At 42.3% G+C, this 23997-nt stretch overlaps 1 protein-coding gene across 1 annotated transcript in view; it reads left to right on the forward strand.

The window, feature by feature from the left end:
• The window catches only part of grid2 (glutamate receptor, ionotropic, delta 2), a 355133-nt gene that overhangs the window by 90301 nt on the left and 240835 nt on the right, over positions 1-23997 (forward strand). The window contains exons 2-3 of the mRNA XM_065026484.1: positions 9096-9383; positions 20623-20828. Coding sequence (XP_064882556.1) covers positions 9096-9383; positions 20623-20828 — 494 coding nt within the window. The remainder of the gene's footprint in view (positions 1-9095; positions 9384-20622; positions 20829-23997) is intronic.

The raw sequence follows: 23997 nt of genomic DNA on the forward strand, positions 1-23997 counted from the left end.
ACACATTTCAGCTGAATGCATTCTGTTGTACAACTGACTAGATATCCCCATGCCAATTGCACAATCCCTCAAAATTTGAGACATCTGTGGCATTGTGCTGTGTGACAAAATTGCACATTTTGGAGTGGCCTTTTATTGTTCCCAGCATTATTATCTTGGTAAAGGAGAAATGCCCACTAATAGGGATGTAAATTATACAACATTATTATCTTGGTAAAGGAGAAATGCCCACTAATAAGGATGTAAACTATACAACATTATTATCTTGGTAAAGGAGAAATGCCCACTAATAAGTATGTAAACTATACAACATTATTATCTTGGTAAAGGAGAAATGCCCACTAATAAGTATGTAAACTATACAACATTATTATCTTGGTAAAGGAGAAATGCCCACTAATAACGGTGTAAACTACACAACATTATTATCTTGGTAAAGGAGAAATGCCCACTAATAGGGATGTAAACTACACAACATTATTATCTTGGTAAAGGAGAAATGCCCACTAATAACGGTGTAAACTATACAACATTATTATCTTGGTAAAGGAGAAATGCCCACTAATAAGGATGTAAACTACACAACATTATTATCTTGGTAAAGGAGAAATGCCCACTAATAAGGATGTAAACTACACAACATTATTATCTTGGTAAAGGAGAAATGCCCACTAATAAGTATGTAAACTATACAACATTATTATCTTGGTAAAGGAGAAATGCCCACTAATAAGGGTGTAAACTACACAACATTATTATGTTGGTAAAGGAGAAATGCCCACTAATAAGTATGTAAACTATACAACATTATTATCTTGGTAAAGGAGAAATGCCCACTAATAACGGTGTAAACTACACAACATTATTATCTTGGTAAAGGAGAAATGCCCACTAATAACGATGTAAACTACACAACATTATTATCTTGGTAAAGGAGAAATGCCCACTAATAGTGTAATGCTCCGGGTGTCGTGGGTGTGGAGTCAAATGCAGGAGACAGAGTTCAATGCTGTGCGTCTTTTAATAGCACCAACGCACCACAGGGTGCTCACAAAAAGTTACGTTCCCAACCACAGGGAATCAAAAAGTACAATAGAACAAATCACGACTCGGCACTAACACGTACCTCTATAACAGAGCCGAAGGTTACATTGAAATAATCCCGCACAACAACCAGGCGGGCCGGCTGTCTAATAAAGACAAACTAATTAAACATGAACAGGTGCTACCACTAAACATACAAGGAGGGGGAGGAAAAACAATCAGTGGCAGCTAATAGGCCGGTGACGACGACCGCCGAGCGCCACCCGCCCGGGAAGGGGAAACACCCTCGGTCGGACTCGTGACAAATAGGGATGTAAACTACACAACATTTGAGAGAAATAAGCTTTTTGTGTGTGTGGAACATTTCTGGGATCTTTTATTTCAGCTCATGAAACATGGGACAAACACTTTACATGTTGCGTTAATATTTTTGTTCAGTGTAATTCCCCAAAGTGCCTTAATATTTGTGAATTAGCCTGGCTAACCATAAGAATACAGTGCCAAAGTCATCATGATGCTAAACGAGGGCAGTTGCATGACCATCCTACACGTTGAATGGAATCTTGTTAGCTAACTCGGTTAGCCAGGCTTATTCAGCTTAAAACTAGACTGCGTTTTATTCATTAAAGACATACTCTTTAAAGCATTAATGGTAATTTTCTAGCCATTATATAATTTATTTTTAAAAAATTTAAAAAACGGATGTTCTCCAGATTGCCCCTTTAAATTAGAAAATGATGTGCCATTGATGTCATTACTAATTTAGTAACGAAAAAGCCACATAGTCTGTTTGATATATAATTATATATTGCAAGATTGATTCATTATTCAAAAGCTGAATTTATAAAGTGCAGCCTTCAATTTAAGTTTAATAATAAAAATATATATGTTTTGACCACCTCAGATAGAGAGAAAGGAAGAGAGGGAACTAGAGAGAGACAGGAGTAGAGAATTAGAGAGAAAGGAAGAGCGGGAACTAGAGAGAGAGACAGGAGTAGAGAGAGAATTAGAGAGAGAGGAAGACAGGGAACTAGAGAGAGAGATGGAACTAGAGAGAGAGACAGGAGTAGAGATAATTAGAGAGAAAGGAAGAGAGTGAACTAGAGAGAGAGACAGGAGTAGAGAAAATTAGAGAGAAAGGAAGAGAGGGAACTAGAGAGAGAGGAAGAGAGGGAACTAGAGAGAGAGACAGACAGGAGTCGAGAGAATTAGAGAGAAAGGAAGAGAGGGAACTAGAGAGAGAGACAGGAGTAGAGAGAGAATTATAGAGAGAGGAAGACAGGGAACTAGAGAGAGAGAGACAGGAGTAGAGATAATTAGAGAGAAAGGAAGAGAGTGAACTAGAGAGAGAGACAGGAGTAGAGAGAATTAGAGAGAAAGGAATAGAGGGAACTAGAGAGAGAGACAGGAGTAGAGAGAGAATTAGAGAGAGAGGAAGACAGGGAACTAGAGAGAGAGATGGAACTAGAGAGAGAGGAAGAGAGGGAACTAGAGAGAGAGGAGGAGAGAGAACTAGAGAGAGAGACAGGAGTAGAGATAATTAGAGAGAAAGGACGAGGGAACTAGAGAGACAGGAGTAGAGAGAATTAGAGAGAAAGGAAGAGAGGGAACTAGAGAGAGAGACAGGAGTAGAGAGAATTAGAGAGAAAGGAATAGAGGGAACTAGAGAGAGAGACAGGAGTAGAGAGAGAATTAGAGAGAGAGGAAGACAGGGAACTAGAGAGAGAGATGGAACTAGAGAGAGAGGAAGAGAGGGAACTAGAGAGAGAGGAGGAGAGATAACTAGAGAGAGAGACAGGAGTAGAGATAATTAGAGAGAAAGGACGAGGGAACTAGAGAGACAGGAGTAGAGAGAATTAGAGAGAAAGGAAGAGAGGGAACTAGAGAGAGAGAGACAGGAGTAGAGAGAGAATTGAGACAGAGGGAACTAGAGAGAGAGACAGGAGTAGAGAGAGAATTGAGAGAGAGTGAGAGAGGGAACTAGAGAGAGAGAGACATGAGTAGAGAGAATTAGAGAGAGAGGAAGACCGGGAACTAGAGAGAGAGAGAGACAGGAGTAGAGAGAGAATTAGAGAGAGAGAGGAAGACAGGGAACTAGAGAGAGAGACCAGAGTAGAGAGAGAATTAGAGAGAGAGGAAGAGAGGGAACTAGAGAGAGAGGAGGAGAGAGAACTAGAGAGAGAGACAGGAGTAGAGATAATTAGAGAGAAAGGACGAGGGAACTAGAGAGACAGGAGTAGAGAGAATTAGAGAGAAAGGAAGAGAGGGAACTAGAGAGAGAGAGACAGGAGTAGAGAGAGAATTGAGAGAGAGTGAGAGAGGGAACTAGAGAGAGAGAGACATGAGTAGAGAGAATTAGAGAGAGAGGAAGACCGGGAACTAGAGAGAGAGAGAGACAGGAGTAGAGAGAGAATTAGAGAGAGAGAGGAAGACAGGGAACTAGAGAGAGAGAGAGACAGGAGTAGAGAGAGAATTAGAGAGAGAGAGGAAGACAGGGAACTAGAGAGAGAGACCAGAGTAGAGAGAGAATTAGAGAGAGAGGAAGAGAGGGAACTAGAGAGAGAGGAGGAGAGAGAACTAGAGAGAGAGACAGGAGTAGAGATAATTAGAGAGCAAGGACGAGGGAACTAGAGAGACAGGAGTAGAGAGAATTAGAGAGAAAGGAAGAGAGGGAACTAGAGAGAGAGAGACAGGAGTGAGAGAGAGAGAGAGAACTTGAGAGAGAGAATTAGAGAGAGAGAGACCGGGAACTAGAGAGAGAGAGAGACAGAGTAGAGAGAGAATTAGAGAGAGAGAGGAAGACAGGGAACTAGAGAGAGAGACCAGAGTAGAGAGAGAATTAGAGAGAGACAGGAGTAGAGAGAATTAGAGAGAAAGGAAGAGAGGGAACTAGAGAGAGAGACAGGAGTAGAGAGAGAATTAGAGAGAAAGGAAGAGAGGGAACTAGAGAGAGAGACAGGAGTAGAGAGAATTAGAGAGAGAGGAAGACAGGGAACTAGAGAGAGAGGAAGAGAGGGAACTAGAGAGAGAGGAAGAGAGGGAACTAGAGAGAGAGACATGAATAGAGAGGGAACACGAGAGAGAGAGAGAGAGAGAGAGAGACAGAATTAGAGAGGGAACTAGAGAGAGAAAGAGAGTGACAGGAGTAGAGAGAGGGAGATGTGTGTGTTCATATCTGGTGTGTGTGTGTTGTAGTGGTAGTGATGATATTGAAGAGCCCAGTAAACTCTTGTGGCACCACTGCTCTCCCATTGGCAGAGCTGCTGTTTGGAGTTTTTGTTCTTTCTCTATCTCTCTCTCTCTTCTCCTTACTCCCGTTTTCATTAATGCCTTTCTCAGCAGCATTGTTCCTGCCTCCTCTATTCCAACACGCCCTTACTTGACACTTACATTACTCTGGCAAATGACTCTGCATCACAGCTCTGCTTGCCACTCCATGTTTCACCTTCCCAACTTTGTGACAAGAAATCCAGCGGTGTGAGCCAGTGCAAGGCACGAGGGGGCAGACATGCAGGCAGTGGGTGAAGGGGGTAGGGGGGTTGTTGGCCAGGGTACACAGCCCCGGAGGTCCGCTTTTAAAATAGCCTGATCCAGCCAAGTATGCACACCACGTGGTTGTTTTCCTTTGCGATGAGAGGAGGCTCTGATGATGCCCTTAGACACTGGTGTTGTCACATATGCTTGATTGTGTGTCTGTGTTCGATCGTGTGTGTGAACAGGTGGGTGTCGGTGTGGGAGTGGGTGTTTTTCATTGTGTGTTTTTTTGGGTGGGTGGGTGGATGTTTGATTGTATTTGTGTGTGTCCGACGTACCCCTTTGTGTTTGTGTGTCTCTGTGGGTATGTGCATACATACTGTACCAACATCGTACGTAGGTACTCCGGTTGTGCTAGTCGGTGTTATAGTAATTCATTGCCTGGTTGCATGTCATTGCCACAGTATTCACACAGTCTAAAAATATTGCTTTTGAAGGAATCTCTAAATGAAGTGGAAGGAATGATTATTCACACCGTTTAAGTATGGTAATTAAAATGATTAAAGAAGACATACAGTAAATACAGTGCCTATCATAAGTATCCCCCCCTTAGATTTCTTCACAATTTATTGTTACAAAGTGGAATTCAAATGGATTTCATTGTAATTTTTGGTAAATTACATAAAATGTCATTTTTGGTAAATTACTTAAAATACTCTGTAATGCCAAAGTGAAAGATAATTTTTTTATTGTATCAATGAAAAATATTACACGAATATACCTTGATTAGATCAATATTCACCCCCCCTGAGTCAATACATGTTTAAAACGCATGTTTTAACTTATTTTGTACATAATGTTGCTGCTACCGTCTCCTATGATCGAAAAGAGCATCTGGACATCAGAACAGCAATTACTCACCTCGAACTGGATGAAGATGTATTATTTAACAAGCCCGATGCGAAGGATATACTGCTTTCTCGAGACCAGGCTCAAACCCCGTTCATTAGCGTGAAGAGCCTTCTGACAATTTGTAGGCGAGTGAGTAAACTTCCACTAGCATCTGTACTATTGGCCAACGTGCAATCACTGGAAAATAAAATGTGTGATCTACGATTAAGAATATCCTACCAATGGGACATTAAAAACTTTAGTATCTTATGTTTCACCGATTTGTGGCTGAACGACGACACGGACACTATAGAGCTGGCTGGGTATTCCGTGCATCGGCAGGACAGAGAAGCTACGTCTGGTAAGACGAGGGGCGGGCGTGTGTGTCTATTTGTAAGTAACCGCTGGTGCACGATTTCTAATATTAAAGAAGTCTCAAGGTATTGCTCGCCTGAGGTAGAGTACCTCATGATAAGCTGTAGACCACACCATCTACCAAGAGAGTTCTCATTTATATTATTCGCAGCTGTCTATTTACCACCACAAACCGATGCTGGCACTAAGACCGCACTCAATGAGCTGTATAAGGCCATAAGCAAACAAGAAAATGCTGATCCAGAAGTGGCGCTCCTAGCGGCCGGGGACTTTAATGCAGGCAAACTTAAATCCATTTTACCAAATTTCTAACAGCATGTCACATGTGCAACCAGAGGGAAAACATGTATACCACTGAGTATACCACCTCAGTCACCAGCTTCATCCATAAGTGCATCGACAACGTTATCCCCACAGTGACCGTACGTACATATCCCAACCAGAAGCCATGAATTACAGGGAACATCCTCACCGAGCTAAAGGCTAGAGCTGTCGCTTTCAAAGAGCGGGACATTAATCCGGACACTTACAAGAAATCCCTCTACATCCCCAAATGAACAATCAAACAGGAAAAGCATCTAAGATTGAATCCTACTTCACCGACTCTGACGCTCGTTGGTTGTGGCAGGTCTTGAAAACCATTACAGACTACAAAGGAAAACCCATGTGCAATCTGCACAGTAATGCAAGCCTACCAGACGAGCTAAATGCCTTTCATGCTCGCTTCGAGGCAAGCAACACTGAAGCATGCATATGAGAGCACCAGCTTTTCCGGACGACTGTGTGATCACGCTCTCGGTGTGAGCAAGACCTTTAAACAGGTCAACATTCACAAAGCCGCAGGGCCAGACGGATTACCAGAACGTGTACTCAAAGCATGCGCGGACCAACTGGCAAGTGTCTTCACTGACATTTTCAACCTATCCCTGACCAAGTCTGTAATACCTACATGCTTCAAGCAGACCGCCATAGTCCCTGTGCCCAAAGAAGCAAAGGTAACCTGCCTAAATCATTACCAGCCTGGAGCACTCACGTCGGTAGCCGTGAAGTAATTTGAAAGGCTGGTCATGGCTGACATCAACACCATTATCCTAGAAACCCTAGACCCAATTCGCATACCGCCCCCCAACAGATCCACAGATTACGCAATCTCAATCTCACTCCACACTGCCCTTTCCCACCTGGACAAAAGGCACGACAAAACCTTTTCCCCCTCAGGAGATTTTATAAGATTTGGCATGGGTCCCCAGATCCTCAAAAAGTTCTACAGCTACACCATCATGATCATCCTGACCGGTTGCTTCACCGCCTGGTATGGCAACTGCTCGGCATCTGGCCGTAAGGCGCTACAGAGAGGGTGGTGTGTACGGACCAGTACGTCACTGGGGCCAAGCTTCCTACCATCCAGGACCTATATACTAGGCGATGTCAGAGGAGGGCCCCAAAAAATTGTAAAAGATTCCAGTCACCCAAGTCATAGACTGTTCTCTCTGCTACCGCATGGCAAGCGGTACCGGAGCACGAAGTCTAGGAACAATTAATCAAACGGCCACCCGGAATATTTACATTGACACGACCCCCCCCCCTCCCCTTTTCTGTTTTTACACTGCTGCTACTCGCTGTTTATTATCAATGCATAGTCACTTTATCCATACCTACATGCACAAAATAACTTGCCTAACATTGACCGGTAGCCCTGTATATAGCCACGTTATTTTATTGTTACTTTTCATTTTTATTTTAATATTTTTACTTCAGTTCATTTAGTAAATATTTTATGAACTCTTTCTTGAACTGCATTGTTGGTTAAGAGCTACACCCTATTGTATTCGGAGCCTGCGACAAATACAATTTGATTTGATTACAGCTTTGTTTGTCTGTTGAGTCTTCTTGTGTAAGTCTCTAAGAGCTTTGTACACCTGAATTGCACAATATTTACCCATTACTATTTTAAATTCTTCTTGCACTGTCAATGTGTTGGGGAGCATGGCTAGACAGCGATTTTGAAGCAGATTTAATTCAAAACTGTAACTTGTAAAAATTCACTGTCTTCTTGGTAAGCAACTCCAGTGTAGATTTGGCCCTGTGGTGTAGCTTACTGTCCTGCTGAAAGGTGAAACCCTCTCCCAGGGTCTGGTGTAAAGCAGACTGAAGCAGGTTTTCATCTAGGATTTTGCCTGTGTTCAGCTCCATCCCGTTTCTTTTTCTCCTGAAACACTCCAGTCCCCAGTCTTTGCAGATGTCACGCATATAACATGATGCAGCCACCACCATGCTTGAAAATAAGGAGGCAGCTACTATATGATGGATTTGCCACAAAAGGCTTAGGTTTTAGTTAGAATTTTTTTCCTTTGCCGGGTTTTTTTTCTTCAGTATTACTTTAGTGCCTTTCTGCAAACAATGTTATTGAGCCATCCTCAGTTTCTCCCATTATTGCCATTGAACTTTGTAGCTGTTTTAAAATCCCAAACATCCCTGAGCAGTTTCCGTCCTGTCCTGCAGCTCTGTTCAGAAGGACGACTGTATCTTTGATGCGTCTGGGTGGTTTAACACATCATCCACAGCACATTTATTAACTGTACTTTGCTTAAAGAGATATTCAATGTGTACATTTTGTTATTGTTACACATTTACAAATCACTGCCCTTCTTTATGAGACTTTCAAAAAGCTCCCTGGTCTTTTGAAAGTTGCATCTGTGCTTGAAATTCAATACTTGACTGAGGGACCTGTATGTGTGTGTGTGTGTGTGTGTGTATGGGGGACAGAGGAAGGGGTAGTCATTCAAAAATCAGGTCAACCCCTATTAATTCACATGGAATGAGTCCATGTAGCTTATTATTTAATTTGTTATGCCAAATTTGAATCCTGAACAAATGTATGCTCGCCTCAACAAAGGGGATGAATACTTATGCAACAACTATATATTAGTTATTTAATTGTATACATTTGTAAAAATCTATTTGTTAAAACTCAAATGTTCTTTTCAATTTTCACTTTGTGTAGCTCAATGACAAAAAACATCCCAATTAGATATATTTCAATCCCACTTTAATACTTATGATACCAATTGCATGAGCCCTTGCTTTTGCTACTGGCTCCTGATTATAGCCAACAACCATATTACAACAACTTTATTACACCGTAATACACGTGTGAACTTTCCTTACCCAGAATAGTAATGTATGTCATTACTGTATGTCCTCTTTTCCTCAGTTTGAAAACTTTAAATAACTATTTTTCTCTCTCTCTCTATCCCCTTCTCCCTTTCCCTCCCTCCCTGTCCCCCCTCCTTCTCTCACTCTCTGTGCAGCCTGTGAGTTGATGAACAGGGGGATCCTGGCGCTGGTCAGCTCTATCGGCTGTATGTCGGCGGGCTCCCTTCAGTCTCTGGCGGACGCGATGCACATCCCGCACCTCTTCATCCAGCGTGCCACTGCCGGGTCCCCTCGCTCCAGCTGCCCCCTCATCACCACCCGCACCCGCCAGGATGACTATACCCTCTTCGTGCGCCCACCCGTCTACCTCAATGACGTCATCCTCCAAGTGGTCAGCGAGTACAGCTGGCAGAAGTTCATCATCTTCTACGACCAGGAATACGGTAAGTCCTCATGGGCGGCCGTGTTAGGGGAAGTGGGGCGAAGCAGACTTTGGTTCAAATACTGTTTGAAATCATATCAAATACTAGATCTGGGCTTTAAGGAATTCGCCTTTTGCAAAGAAACCAATAGAACGGTCCCAAAAGTGAAAACCACGACCACTTGGCACTCCTGGCAGGCTAAAGCGAACGTTCAAAGATGTAAAATATTTTGAATAGTATGTGAACCCAGGTATGATGGGAAGTGGTGTTCAGAGAGTATGGGGGGGGGGGGGGGGGTACTGTAGTTGACGTCCATAGGGAGGCATTCAATGATGTATGAAGATATGGGTTGGAGATCTGGTAGACTCGCAGCATGGCAGACATTAGCAAGCTAATGGATAGAGGCCTGAACTCTGCAACCCTGCATTCAGGAGGCCCATAGGTAATGCATGGACATAGTAAATGTTTCCCACCATCTCCATCAACCTTCATTATACTGGATTGTTTGTGTACTGTATGTATGTGAGAGAAAGAGAGAGAGAGAGAGCCTTTGTATGTGTTTGTGCATGAGAGAAAGGGTCAGGCAGACAGAGATTATGTTCATCACTGGATGTGTATGGGTGTGTGTGAGTCTGTCCTGTGTCTGGCATTGTCTCCACTCCCCGTGTATGTCCCTATGGATCCCATGTCCCATAATTCACTGCAGCATGTTAAAAGTATCAGGGATGGCTAAATACGTGTGGCTCCCAGCAGACCAGCCAATGGAGGCATTTTGGGTCTCACTGCTAGTTGCACTGTGGTGTAGTGTAGTGCTATAATGAAGCTCTGCGGCTGCCAAGCCCACTCACCATCCTTAAGCCCCAACATGGTTCTGACCAGCGAATCAGAAGATGGGCCTGCCAGGTATTAACCATACCAGTCTCTAAGCCCGAGCTCTTTGAGATGTAACAGTGTTCTCTCATACATCGCTTTGTCTTCTGAAAAACGGCTTTGAGGACAATAGAGTGTGTATGTGTAAATTGAATTGGGTTGGGTTGCCCACTTTCCTCTATTTTCAGGTCTAGTGGTGCAGTCGGAAGACTGAAAACTGGGGGAGTTTGTCTGTATGCAGGGGGATTCAAGAGTTCCCAGAGTTGTCGCTCATATCAGCCTATCTAGCCTGGGTTCCAGTCTGTTACTCCTCTTTTGCCAACTCCTTGTTGAATTATCATGCCAAATAAACGGGATCTGTGGAACAAAAAAAAGAGATACAATTCCCAGATTTGCATGAACCCGGTGATTGGATGGTAACTGTAGGGGTTATCTGATCAGGAACCTTATCCTCTGTCCTACTGGGCTCAAGACTTAATCTGGTTGGATAGCATATATAGAACATTTCCCAGTAAATGGATTGTATTTGGCTACGACGCTGGCTGCAGATACTGACTCTCATCTGGGGAAAAAGGTGAAATCAACACTGGTTTGTGTATTGCTTGTGTATTGAGAACTCTTCATTTCGACGACACGTAAGCTGATGGTTTCTTATTAAGAACACGCAGGTGAAATCCCAGTTGAATGCCGGAGCCGCTATTGGACACACTTCGAGATCCTAGAACCGAGACCATGTGCAGATAACATAGCTACACCGGAGGCGATTAAGTAGGCCCATTGTTGTTGATGGTGGGGAAGCGGAGAGGAAGCACAAAGTTTGCATCCCAAATGGTACCCTATTCGCTATACTTTTGACCAGAGTTCTATTGGGCTCCTTATGGCCCCTGGATGAAAGCAGTGCGTAGCCAGAGTCTCTTTTACCACCGTAGGAATTCAAAGGATCCTTCCTATTCGTTTAGCATTGGCCCTACTTTTTACCAATCTCTAGCCCCCTTTCCAAAACAGGAATTCCTGTGGATTTTGAAAGTCAGAGCTTCTGCTGTACATGTATCACTACCGATCGAGTTTGTCCACTACGACTACTGTGTGCTTATATGAACATATTAGCCAGAAAATATATTGATTTTTAGCCCTCTATTATTTGGATAATATTTCCATAATTATTTGAATTTATCAAAGATAACTAGTGTCTGCTCTTTTATATTGTTTATTATGTATACGGCGGTACATTAAAGTTCATCCCATCCTATAATTGTTGTAAGCATCTCAGTCAATGTTGACAGAGAACATATCTCGAAAGAGAAACATTATGTTCATCAAAACATCTGGTGACATGTGTAGGGTGCCAGTTTGACAACCCAAACCTATGGATTGTAGAAGATTACAAACATGCTAAACATACACGATCTGTTGAAATCAAACGATTTATAACCTTATTACATTTAAAATCGCAAACATACTTACAATTGAAGACATACATAAAATAACATAAAACAATCGGTCGGATTGTAAATATGACTCTTTGGGAAGGGGGCGACGGTTAGTTCCTGGTGAGCAGCCGTGCTCCTCAAGGTAGTAAAATAAGAATATATGCCATCTAGCATACACTTTTATCCATGCTTCATCTAGATATGTTAGTGCCACTGAATGAAATTAGAATATGGATGGGAGACTGTTACAGAGGAGTGTAAAATGCTTTTTTTTGAGGCTGGATCATGTTGTTGTATTGTATGTTTTAATTATGTCATGTATTGATTGTTACTGCCTCCTTGGCCAGTTCTCCCTCGAAAAAGAGACTCTGGGTCTCATTGGGCTTTTCCTGGTTAAATACAGGTTATATTAAAAAAAAATGTAAAACAGAACTCTTACATCCGTGCGTGCATACGTTTTCGTGCGGGTGGCCTCAGCGGTAATCGAATCCAAGGCTGTTGGAGTTGCGAGCACCATGCTCTACCAACTGAGCCACACAGAACCGCATTCTCAAGGTGGCTGTGATCCGAGCTTCAAATGTGAGTCTCCATACTTCCTCGTCTTAGTCTTTCATATTTACAGGGAGCCCTTTCTCTTCCAAGGTGATGGGGAGAGATTTATGGTGCGATGTAGCCAGGTTTGTTTTTGAGCTCTTTGTAGTGCAGGTGTGTTGTGAAGCGTAGTAAAAGCATTAGGCACAGAAGAGATGCTGCAGCTACTCTGGGATTGATGGAGGCAGCCCGAGACCTACACCTCACTCAATCAGCATAAAGGCATATAGCACAGACACACACACAGGCACACACACACACACACACGCTTGTGATTTGAGACACACACATAGAGGGCGGGCATGAGAGTAGTACGGCTAATGCAGATAAATCAAGGAATGTAATTGAATTTGGTTTGGCACCATTGGCTATGAATTGTAACAGCTCCCTTGATAAAGAAAGATTAAGATAGTTAGAATAGGGAGACAAGGTTTACTGTTATGGATGCACAACTCACTTGAAGTTGTTTTATTGTGCGGGGGATATGGTAAAGGTAATGACGTGCTATAGGGACCGAATATAATATGTGAGAGGCTGAGACATAAACAGTATCTTGTTACAGTCTGCTGAATATTGATTGATGTAGTGTTACAACCACAGGCCTGATCCAGAGAGTCCAGGGACCACATGTAATCAAGCATCTCAGAGTATTAGTGCTGATCTAGGATCAGGTCACCTCATGTTCATGTGATCTTATTTATTATGTTCTAAAAGGCTAAACTGATCCTAGATCAGCATTCTTACTCTGAGACCTATTATGAATATGGGCCTAGGAATTTGAACTGTCATATTCTACGTAGACTAATAGTGAAGACATTAAACTATGAAATAACACATTTCTGAGGGTGGTAACTAATGAACTTATCCTCTGCAGCAGAGGTAACTCTGGGTCTTCCTTTCCTGTGGTGGTCCTCATGAGATTTAGTTTCATCATAGCGCTTGATGGTTTTTGTGACTGCACTTTAATAAACTTCAAAAGTTGACCTTCATGTCTTAAAGTAATATCTTAAAGTTCTCTTTGCTTATTTGAGCTGTTCTTGCCATAATATGGACCAAATATGGCTATCTTCTTGGTACCACCCCTACCTTGTCACAACACAACCGATTGGCTCAAACATATTCATAAGGAAATAAATTCCACAAATGAACTTATAACAAGACACACCTGTTAATTGAAATGCATTCCAGGTGACTACCTCATGAAGCTGGTTGAGAGAATGTCAAGAGTGTGCAAAGCTGACATCAAGGCAATGGGTGGCTATTTTGAAGAATCTCAACAATAAAATATATTTTAATTTGTTCAACACTTTTTTGGTTACTACATGATTCCCTATGTGTTATTTCATAGTTTTGATGTCTTCACTATTATTCTACAATGTAGAAAATAGTAAAAATAAAGAAATGTTATGTCACTTTACACACACACACACACACACACACACACACACACACACACACACACACACACACACACACACAGATCAAATTAGCCAGCACCAATGTTCAGTGGATGAACCACATACTTTTAGCTTTGACTCACAGCTAGAGTGTATAGACCTAGACTAGCATCACCTCAGGTCAGCAGGAAGTCTTAACTTATAGGCCCCTGTGTTGCTACGGGGCGGGGCTTGGACTCTACTCACCAGCTTTGTTTTAATTTCGGGACACATTTTGGGAAACATGGAGGGAGGAATACCCAGAGGTAGAGCTGTGACCTAGACTGTCAAATCTCCTCTCTTCATGCTAACGATAAAAGAGAGGCTAATGCTGATTGTGAAAATGCCTGTGTTTTCTTACAGATTGAAATTGCCTCATAGTCCAATCTATTCGCCCATACCAACACGTCTGTTTGTTCGTTTCCCCAGGCAGTTTTCCACTGTGGTCTGATGCATGTAGGTGTGGGTGACAACATCAACCCTGCACACATCAACCCTCATGACTGTAAATGTAACGGTAGTGAAGAACTCACATTAGCAACACAGTTTTCTTCCTCACTGTTTGATCTCTCTCTCTCTCTCTGAGATGCACCTACACAGTCCCGTTGTAAACAGCAGTCTAGCTGCCGACCTTGTGACGTTTGCAGCAACAGGGATCTCTGGGTATTCTTTGAACCATGTGTCCCAAAATGTGTCCTGAAATTAAAACACAAGCTGGTGTGTGGAGTCCAAGACCCCCGTCCCCCGTCCCCTCTTCCTAGTAAACTCTGTCAGTCGCTTGTCCCTTCCCTCCCTTCTCCAGCGCACCACTGGACAATTATCACCATGCTGCTCTCCCCTCCTCCTCCCCCTTCCCTTCACCCTCCACATGGGTATCTTCTCCAGGCCAACTCTCCCCCTCTGAACTTTAGACCCTGGCAGATGATGTCATCCACAGCTGGATTGTTGAGTCGTTTTGACTGTGCACTATTTCTCTGTCCCTCGGTGTTGGTTGGGAGCTATGTATTACGTTGCTTACACCATCGCATCGGCCCAGCACATAATGAGGTGCAATCAATCCGTTAATTGTTTAATGATGACAATGACAATTAAGGCATTGCCATAATTTGTCCACATCGACTACATCATACGTTAACTACTGTATAGTGTGTACAATGGGGTCCGAAATGATTGACACTCTTGATAAAGATGAGGAAAAAATGACCGTATAAAATAATTCATATACTGAGCTATATTGTATGCTCAAAGGATTTTTGAAATTATATTATTTTATATTAATACAATTTGTCAGAGAAAGAGATTTTGTTTAACAAGTAATAAAAAAAATGACAAAAGGGTAGGGGTAAAAGAATATTGACACCCCTGTCGTCAATAACTTTCAATACCTCACCTTGCGAGGATAACGGCACTGAGTCTTTTTCTAAAATGTTTATTGAGTTGGATAACACATTGGAAGGGATCTTAGACCAGTCCTCCATACAGAATACAGATCCTTGATATCCTTTGCCTGTACATATGGACTGCCCTCTCCAATTCAAACCACAGCTTATCAATGGGTTTCAAGTCCGGAGACTGAGATGGCCATTGCAAAATCTTGATTTTGTGATTAACCATTTATTTGTGGATTTCTATGTGTTATTGTCTTGCTGAATGATCCACTTGCGGATCCTGACTGAGGATCCTGGCAGAGGCTGCCAATGTGTTCTCCAACTCATAAAACATTTTAGAAAAAGGCTCCGTGCTGCTGTCCTTGCAAGGTGAAGTTTGAAATGTATTGAAAAAAGGGTGTACATTTTTCTAACCCATACTTTTTGGAGAGAAAAAAAATACAGTGGGGAGAACAAGTATTTGATACATTGCTGATTTTGCAGGCTTTCCTACTTACAAAGCATGTAGAGGTCTGTAATTTTTATCATAGGTACACTTCAACTGTGAGAGACGGAATCTAAAACAAAAATCCAGAAAATCACATTGTATGATTTTTAAGTAATTAATCTTCATTTTATTGCATGAGTATTTGATACATCAGAAAAGCAGAACTTAATATTTGGTACAGAAACCTTTGTTTGCAATTACAGAGATCACACGTTTCCTGTAGTTCTTGACCAGGTTTGCACACACTGCAGCAGGGATTTTGGCCCACTCCTCCAGACAGACCTTCTCCAGATCCTTCAGGTTTCGGGGCTGTCGCTGGGCAATACGGACTTTCAGCTCCCTCCAAAGATTTTCTATTGGGTTCAGGTCTGGAGACTGGCTAGGCCACTCCAGGACCTTGAGATGCTTCTCACGGAGCCACTCCTTAGTTGCCCTGGCTGTGTGTTTCGGGTCGTTGTCATGCTGGAAGACCCAGCCACGACCCATCTTCAATGCTCTTACTGAGGGAAGGAGGTTGTTGGCCAAGATCTCGCGATACATGGCCCCACCCATCCTCCCCCCAATACGGTGCAGTCGTCCTGTCCCCTTTGCAGAAAAGTATCCCCAAAGAATGATGTTTCCACCTCCATGCTTCACGGTTGGGATGGTGTTCTTGGGGTTGTACTCATCCTTCTTCTTCCTCCAAACACGGCGAGTGGAGTTTAGACCAAAAAGCTCTATTTTTGTCTCATTAGACCACATGACCTTCTCCCATCCCTCCTCTGGATCATCCAGATGGTCATTGACAAACTTCAGACGGGCCTGGACATGCGCTGGCTTGAGCAGGGGGACCTTGCGTGTGCTGCAGGATTTTAATCCATGACGGCGTAGTGTGTAACTAATGGTTTTCTTTGAGACTGTGGTCCCAGCTCTCTTCAGGTCATTGATCAGGTCCTGCCGTGTAGTTCTGGGCTGATCCCTCACTTTCCTCATGATCATTGATGCCCCATGAGGTGAGATCTTGCATGGAGCCCCAGACCGAGGGTGATTGACCGTCATCTTAAACTTCATCAATTTTCTAGTAATTGCACCAACAGTTGTTGCCTTCTCACCAATCTGCTTGCCTATTGTCCTGTAGCCCATCCCAGCCTTGTGCAGTTCTACAATTTTATCCCTGATATCCTTACACAGCTCTCTGGTCTTGGCCATTGTGGAGAGGTTGGAATCTGTTTGATTGAGTGTGTGGACAGGTGTCTTTTATACAGCTAACGAGTTCAAACAGGTGCAGTTAATACAGGTAATGAGTGGAGAACAGGAGGGCTTCTTAAATAAAAACTAACAGGTCTGTGAGAGCCGGAATTCTTACTGGTTGGTTGGTGATCAAATACTTATGTCATGCAATAAAATGCAAATGAATTACTTAAAAATCATACAATGTGATTTTCTGGATTTTTGTTTTAGATTCCGTCTCTCACAGTTGAAGTGTACCTATAATAAAAATTACAGACCTCTACATGCTTTGTAAGTAGGAAAACCTGCAGAATTGGCAGTATATCAAATACTTATTGAAAAACTTCTCTTTCTCTGAGCAATTGTATTAGTATAAATATTATAAATTCCCATTTTTTTAGCATACAATAAAGCTCTGTATTTGAATCATTTATTTTATGCTCATCTTTATCAAGGGTGTCAACTATATACTGTGTATATACTGAATATATATATATATATATATATATATATATATATATATATATATATATATATATATATAGTTGAAGTCGGAAGTTTACATACACATTTAAACTCAATTTTTCACAATTTAATCCTAGTAAGAATTCCCTGTCTTAGGTAATTTAGGATCACCACTTTATTGTGAAATGTCAGAATAATAGTAGAGCGAATGATTTATTTCAGCTTTTATTTCTTTCATCACATTCCCAGTGGGTCAGAAGTTTACATACACTCAATTAGTATTTGGTAGCATTGCCTTTAAATTGTTTAACTTGGGTCAAACGTTTCGGGTAGCGGGTTTTGGGTAGCGTTCCACAAGCTTCCCACAATACATTGGGTGAATTTTGGCCCATTCCTCCTGACAGAGCTGGTGTAACCGAGTCAGGTTTGTAGGCCTCCTTGCTCGCACACGCTTTTTCAGTTCTGCCCACACATTTTCTATGGGATTGAGGTCAGGTCTTTGTGATGGCCACTCCAGTACCTTGACTTTGTTGTCCTTAAGCCATTTTGCCACAACTTTGGAAGTATGCTTGGGTCATTGTCCATTTGGAAGACCCATTTGCAACCAAGCTTTAACTGATGTCTTGAGATGTTGCTTCAATATATCCACATCATTTTTCTTCCTCATGAAGCCATCTCTTTTGTGAAGTGCACCAGTCCCTCCTGCAGCAAAGCACCCCCACAACATGATACTGCCACCTCTGTGCTTCATGTTTAGGATGGTGTTCTTCTGCTTGCAAGCCTCCCCCTCTTTCTTCCAAACATAACGATGGACATTATGGCCAAACAGTTCTATTTTTGTTTCATCAGACCAGAGGACATTTCTCCAAAATGTTCCAAACTGTTTAAAGGCACTGTCAACTTAGTGTATGTAAACATATGTCCCACTGGAATTGTGATACAGTGAATAATAAGTGAAATAATCTGTCTGTAAACAATTCTTGGAAAAATTACTTGTGTCATGCACAAAGTAGATGTCCTAACCGACTTGCCAAAATAGTAGTTTGTTAACAAGTAATTTGTGGAGTGTTTGAAAAACTAGTTTTAATGACTCCAACCTAAGTGTATGTAAACTTCAGACTTCCACTGTATATATATATAGTATATATCTCAACACTATAGGACTAGGATTTAATTGAAAAAGTTGTACTTTGTATTTCTTGACATAGAAAGCTAAAAGAAAGACACAGCCTGAGTTAGTGTACCACGAAACCAATTCATTCAGAGCACAAAGCACAACTTTTGCAAATTATTGCTTTGCCCGCACATCTGAATCAGTACCACATTTTTGAAGCCACCTTTGCACTCGTCTTTGGTAGGAGTTGGATTGTGCATTCAGCCAGCGACGCAGCTACGTAATGGATTTGATAAGGCCTGCCCTTGTAGCTGAGAGAGAGCGGGGGAGAGACAGGGTGGAGAGAGACAGGGTGGAGAGAGACAGGGTGGAGAGAGACAGGGTTGGGAGAGACAGGGTGTGGAGAGACAGGGTGTGGAGAGACAGAGAGAGAGAGATTTGTAGGATTTTTAATGAATTTATTTGCAAATTATGGTGGAAAATAAGTATTTGGTCACCTACAAACAAGCAAGATTTCTGGCTCTCACAGACCTGTAACTTGTTCTTTAAAAGGCTCCTCTGTCCTCCACTCGTTACCTATATTATTGGCACCTGTTTGAACGTTATCAGTATAAAAGATATCTGTCCACACCTCAAACAGTCACACTCCAAACTCCACTATGGCCAAGACCAAAGAGCTGTCAAAAGACACCAGAAACAAAATTGTAGACCTGCACCAGGCTGGGAAGACTGAATCTGCAATAGGTAAGCAGCTTGGTTTGAAGAAATCAACTGTGGGAGCAATTATTAGGAAATGGAAGACATACAAGACAACTCCCGGTCACGGCGCACTCCCGGTCACGCGCAGGAAACATCTCTGGAAATTTCCACTGTCCTCTCATTGAAAGTGGTGTTTCTCCCTCATTTTTCAGAGTAACAGCCTGAAACAATGCGTAAAGACTGACCATATGTAGTGGAAGCCATAGGGATCGTGAACTGGGTCATAAGTCTTTGTATGGTGGATAGGCTTTCAATGGTAAAACAGCCATTTCAAAATAATAACTTTTCCTGGATGGATTTTCCTCAGGTTTTTGCCTGGTATATCAGTTATGTTATACTCACAGACATTATTGTAACAGTTTTGGAAACTTTAGTGTTTTCTATCCAATACTACCATGCATATGCATATCCGAGCTTCTGGGCCTGAGTAACAGGCAGTTTACATGGGGCATCTTATTCATCCAAACTACTCAATACTGCCCCCGGTCTCAGAAAGGTTTTAACACACTGGCAGTGTACAATATCATTTTTTGTTGCCATCACACAACAGAATACTTCAACTGGAACGACACTCTCAGAAATGGTTTCACAAAAAGAACGTGTGAACATAGAACTAACTATAAGGTTATATTTGAAGAAAGATGATTCCGAGATCATTTACTGTAAAGTTCTGAACCCGAATTGGTTTGAAGGGTGTCAGCAATTTTTATCTTGTATTCTTTTTTTAACTTAACAACATGATTTAGGTATTTGTAAACTACGCCCCCCAAATATTCTAACGAGCCCTCGACTCTACATTATGAAGTAGCTGTGCTTTTGTGGGATAGACCTTGCTGGGCTTGGTGTGGGCTGGCCCATGTTGGGCTAGCCTGTGTTGGGCTGGTGTAGGCTTGGTGCAGGCTTGCCTGTGTTGGGCTGATGTGGGATTGGTGTGGGCTAGCCTGTTTTGGGCTTGTTGTGGGCTACCCCGTGTCAGGCTGGTGTGGGACATGGGGCCATTTTTGCTAGGAGATGAGCAGCCAGTCAGCTCTCTGGCTATGATTCATGTTTTATTTACATCCTCTGTGAGACATCAGCCTCATCACTGCAGTGACAGATGTACTACACAGGTCTCACTTCAGCACACTGAAATGCTAATGGTCCATGTATTCCAACCTTTTTCTACAAGAGCAAATGTGATTAAAGTGAATTGATAATACTGTGATTTTATAGTACCGGTATCCAAATACATATGAAGGGGGAACAGTGAAAGCTGATCTCCAATAACCTGTTTTATAGTTTGTGGAAAGATGGTCAGTGAGTTTATTGACATGTCTTTAACTCGACAATAGCGGCTCGGATGTTTTATCTGGCTACTTGTTCACCAAACTGTGACTGACAGGTGTCCGCATAATGAATGTGATGCAAATCCCTCTCCTTTTCTCCATCTCGTCCCCGTTTATCCCCCTCTCCCTCCCCACCTCCCCTGCCCCTATCGCTCTACACCCATCCCTCCCTCTTTTTCCATATAGATATCCGTGGGATCCAGGACTTCCTGGACAAGACGTCTCAGCAAGGCATGGACGTGTCGCTTCAGAAGGTGGAGTCCAACATCAACATGATGATTACCAGCATGTTCCGGACCATGAGGGTGGAGGAGCTCCACCGCTACCGGGACACGCTGCGCCGGGCCGTGCTCTTCATGAGCCCTGCCACTGCCAAAGCCTTCATCACTGAGGTACACACATACACATACACGCAACACACATACACAAACACACAAACACACACAAACACACACACACACACACACATACATACATACATACATACATACATACACACATACATGTCTCACGCTATCCAATCGCTTGTTTTTATGTAGCGTAATTGGCTAAAACAAGTGCTCACGTGTATTTGCAAGGCAGAGGATCAAAGATCGGGGTCCAGTGCGGGATCATGACGAAGGAAGCTATACCGTTAAGGAGGCACAACGATGCCTGTTACACATAGGACCTAAACTTTTCCACACTACTACAACTTACATTCTCTCTTCCACATTCCCACTCATATACCTCAATCACTGCTTAAAACACCGGGTCTAATAATTCCTAATATTGTATTATCCCCAAATTAGCTATGTTTACATATGATCAATAAGTGCTAAGAAGCTGCTAATACATGATTAATTGTCAATTGATAGACACTTAGGAAGCCCAATCCACAGTGTCAAATGGTTCTCTGTGGTGGTTCCCTATTCCCTTTATTCGTACTCGTAAGATATTAGAGATAAAGGCCCAGTGCAGTCAAAAACGGGATATTCCTATGTTTTATTAGGTACCATCTAGTACCGAGTCGGACCCACATTTGTCTCCAGGACAGCCTGAATTCTTCAGGGCATGGAAACATTGCTCAATTGCTATCAAGGGACCTCATGTTTGCCAGGAAAACATTCCCCCATACCATTACACCACCGCCACCAGCCTATACCGATGACACCAGGGAGGATAGGGCGATGGACTAGTGCTACTCACGCCAAATCCTGACTCTACCATCAGCATGATGCATGAGTAGCCGGAATTCATCGAACCAGGCAGTGTTTTTCTGCTCCTCAATTGTCCAGTGTTGGTGATCGCGTGCCCACTAGTCGCTTCTTCTTGTTTTTAGCTGATAGGAGGGGAACGCGGTGTGGTCGTCTGCTGCAATAGCCCATCCGTGACAAGGACTGACGAGTTGTGTGTTACGAGATGCCGTTCTGCACAACACTGTTCAACTGCTCCATTATTTGCTCGCCTGTTAGCTTGCACGGTTTTTGCCATTTTCTTTCGACCTTTCATCAACAAGCTGTTTTTGTCCACAGGACTGCCACTGACTGGATGTTTTTTGTTTGTCGCCCAATCTCGGTAAACCCTAGACGTTGTGCGTGAAAAGCCCAGGAGGCCGGCCTTTTCTGAGATACTGGAACCGGCGAGCCTGGCACCGACGATCATACCACGCTCAAAGTTGCTTAGGTCACTCGTTTTTGCCCATTTTAACGTTCAATCGAGCTATAAACTGGATCCCTATCTGCCTGCTTTATATAGCAAGCCACGGCTATGCGACTCACTGTCTGTAGGAGCAAACCATTTTCATGAACGGGGTGGTGTAAACTGGCCACTGTGGGTATACTTCCATGGGATGAGGTTGGAACGATACTGTGAAATTCTGAAAATGACGATAATGCCCTTTAAGTGTAAGAGCTATTTGAAAAGACTGCCTGAAATCAAATGTTATTTGTCACATGCTTTGTAAAATGACAAGTGTAGACTAAAGGCCAAATCAAACGAAAGGGTTTTTTGTTTTGACTTGCATGAACGAGCGTGTACATGCTGGAATTAGAATGCCTGGTAGTGAATGAGAGTAAAGAGACGGCGTCATGCGCTTCAAATTAGAAAGCAAGTCTTTTTTTCCTTGCGTCTACATGAAGCAATGCTGGTAAAGTGAGCAGATACAATTCCAGAAAATAGACTGTTTATGCATTGTCTGGAGTTGTGAATAGTTAAGTGTTTATTATTATTATAATACATGTTATTATTATAATACATATTTGAAAAAAACAAACATGTTTGTTTATTTCCAGCACAGGCATATAGATTAGGCAGGATACAGCTGGGGAACTCTAGGAACTCTGTTCAAGAGAGAACACTGAGAATGAGACTAGCTGATAGGGTCTATTAGCTACAATTCTCCAGGTACGGTGGCTCCCGTAGGACATATAAGGTGAGTCAAAAGGAGCACACACAATAATTCACAAGGGCTACATAGTGAACATAACTGTTTATTATGGAATCTCATGGCAATAAAGTTGACATACACTATGCTGTGTATGTTAGTGGGTGCTCTCTACTCTGTCTCTCTGTGTGGTTTCGGCTTAATAGTGAAATGCTTACATACTAGTCCTTTTATAACAATACAGTTGAAGGTAGAAAATTTGAATAAATTCACAGTCAATGAGGAATAACAATAAACAGTCAAAATAACAATGGCTATATACAGTGAGTACCAGTACCGAGCCCATGTGTAGGTGTACGAGATAAATGAGGTAGCTAGGTACATATAGGTAGGGGTGAAGTGGCTAGGCAACAGGATAGATAATAGACAGTAGCAGCAGAATGTGGTGAATGTGAAAGTAGGTGTGTGTAAGTGTGTGTGTGGCATCAGTATCCATGTGTATGGATATTGTGTGTGTTTGGGCATATGTAGTGTGTGTGTATGTACACTACCGTTCAAAAGTTTAGAGTCACTTAGAAATGTCCTTGTTTTTGAAAGAAAAGCAAAAAAAAAAATGTCCATTAAAATAACATCAAATTGAATCGAAATATAGTGTAGACATTGTTAATGTTGTAAATGACTATTGTAGCTGGAAAAGGCAGATTTTCTAAACAAAATAACTTTCTTCTGAAACTCGTCAGTCTATTCTTGTTCTGAGAAACAACGACTATTCCATTCGAGAAATTGCCAAGAAACTGAAGATCTCGTACAACGCTGTGTACTACTCCCTACTCAGAACAGCGCAAACTGTCTCTAACATACTGAGTTAGTAGGGCTATTAACGCACAGTGAGACCAAATGCTGCTTGGGTAACCAGGGAAGTGTCACCAATGGGTGCAATCGGAAAGTATTCAGACCCGTTTTGTTTTTGTTACGTTACAGCCTTATTCTAAAATGGATTAAATTCACTGTTTTCCTCATCAATCTACACACAATAACCCATAATAACAAAGCAAAAATAGGTTATTAAAATATTTAAGTATTCAGACCCTTGGCTATGAGACTCGAAATTGACCTCAGGCGCATCCTGTTTCCATTGATCATCCTTGAGAAGTTTCTACAACTTGGTTGGAGTCCACCTGTGGTAAATTCAATTG

The sequence above is a fragment of the Oncorhynchus nerka genome, linkage group LG13, assembly GCF_034236695.1.
Source record: "Oncorhynchus nerka isolate Pitt River linkage group LG13, Oner_Uvic_2.0, whole genome shotgun sequence".
Taxonomy (NCBI): domain Eukaryota; kingdom Metazoa; phylum Chordata; class Actinopteri; order Salmoniformes; family Salmonidae; genus Oncorhynchus; species Oncorhynchus nerka.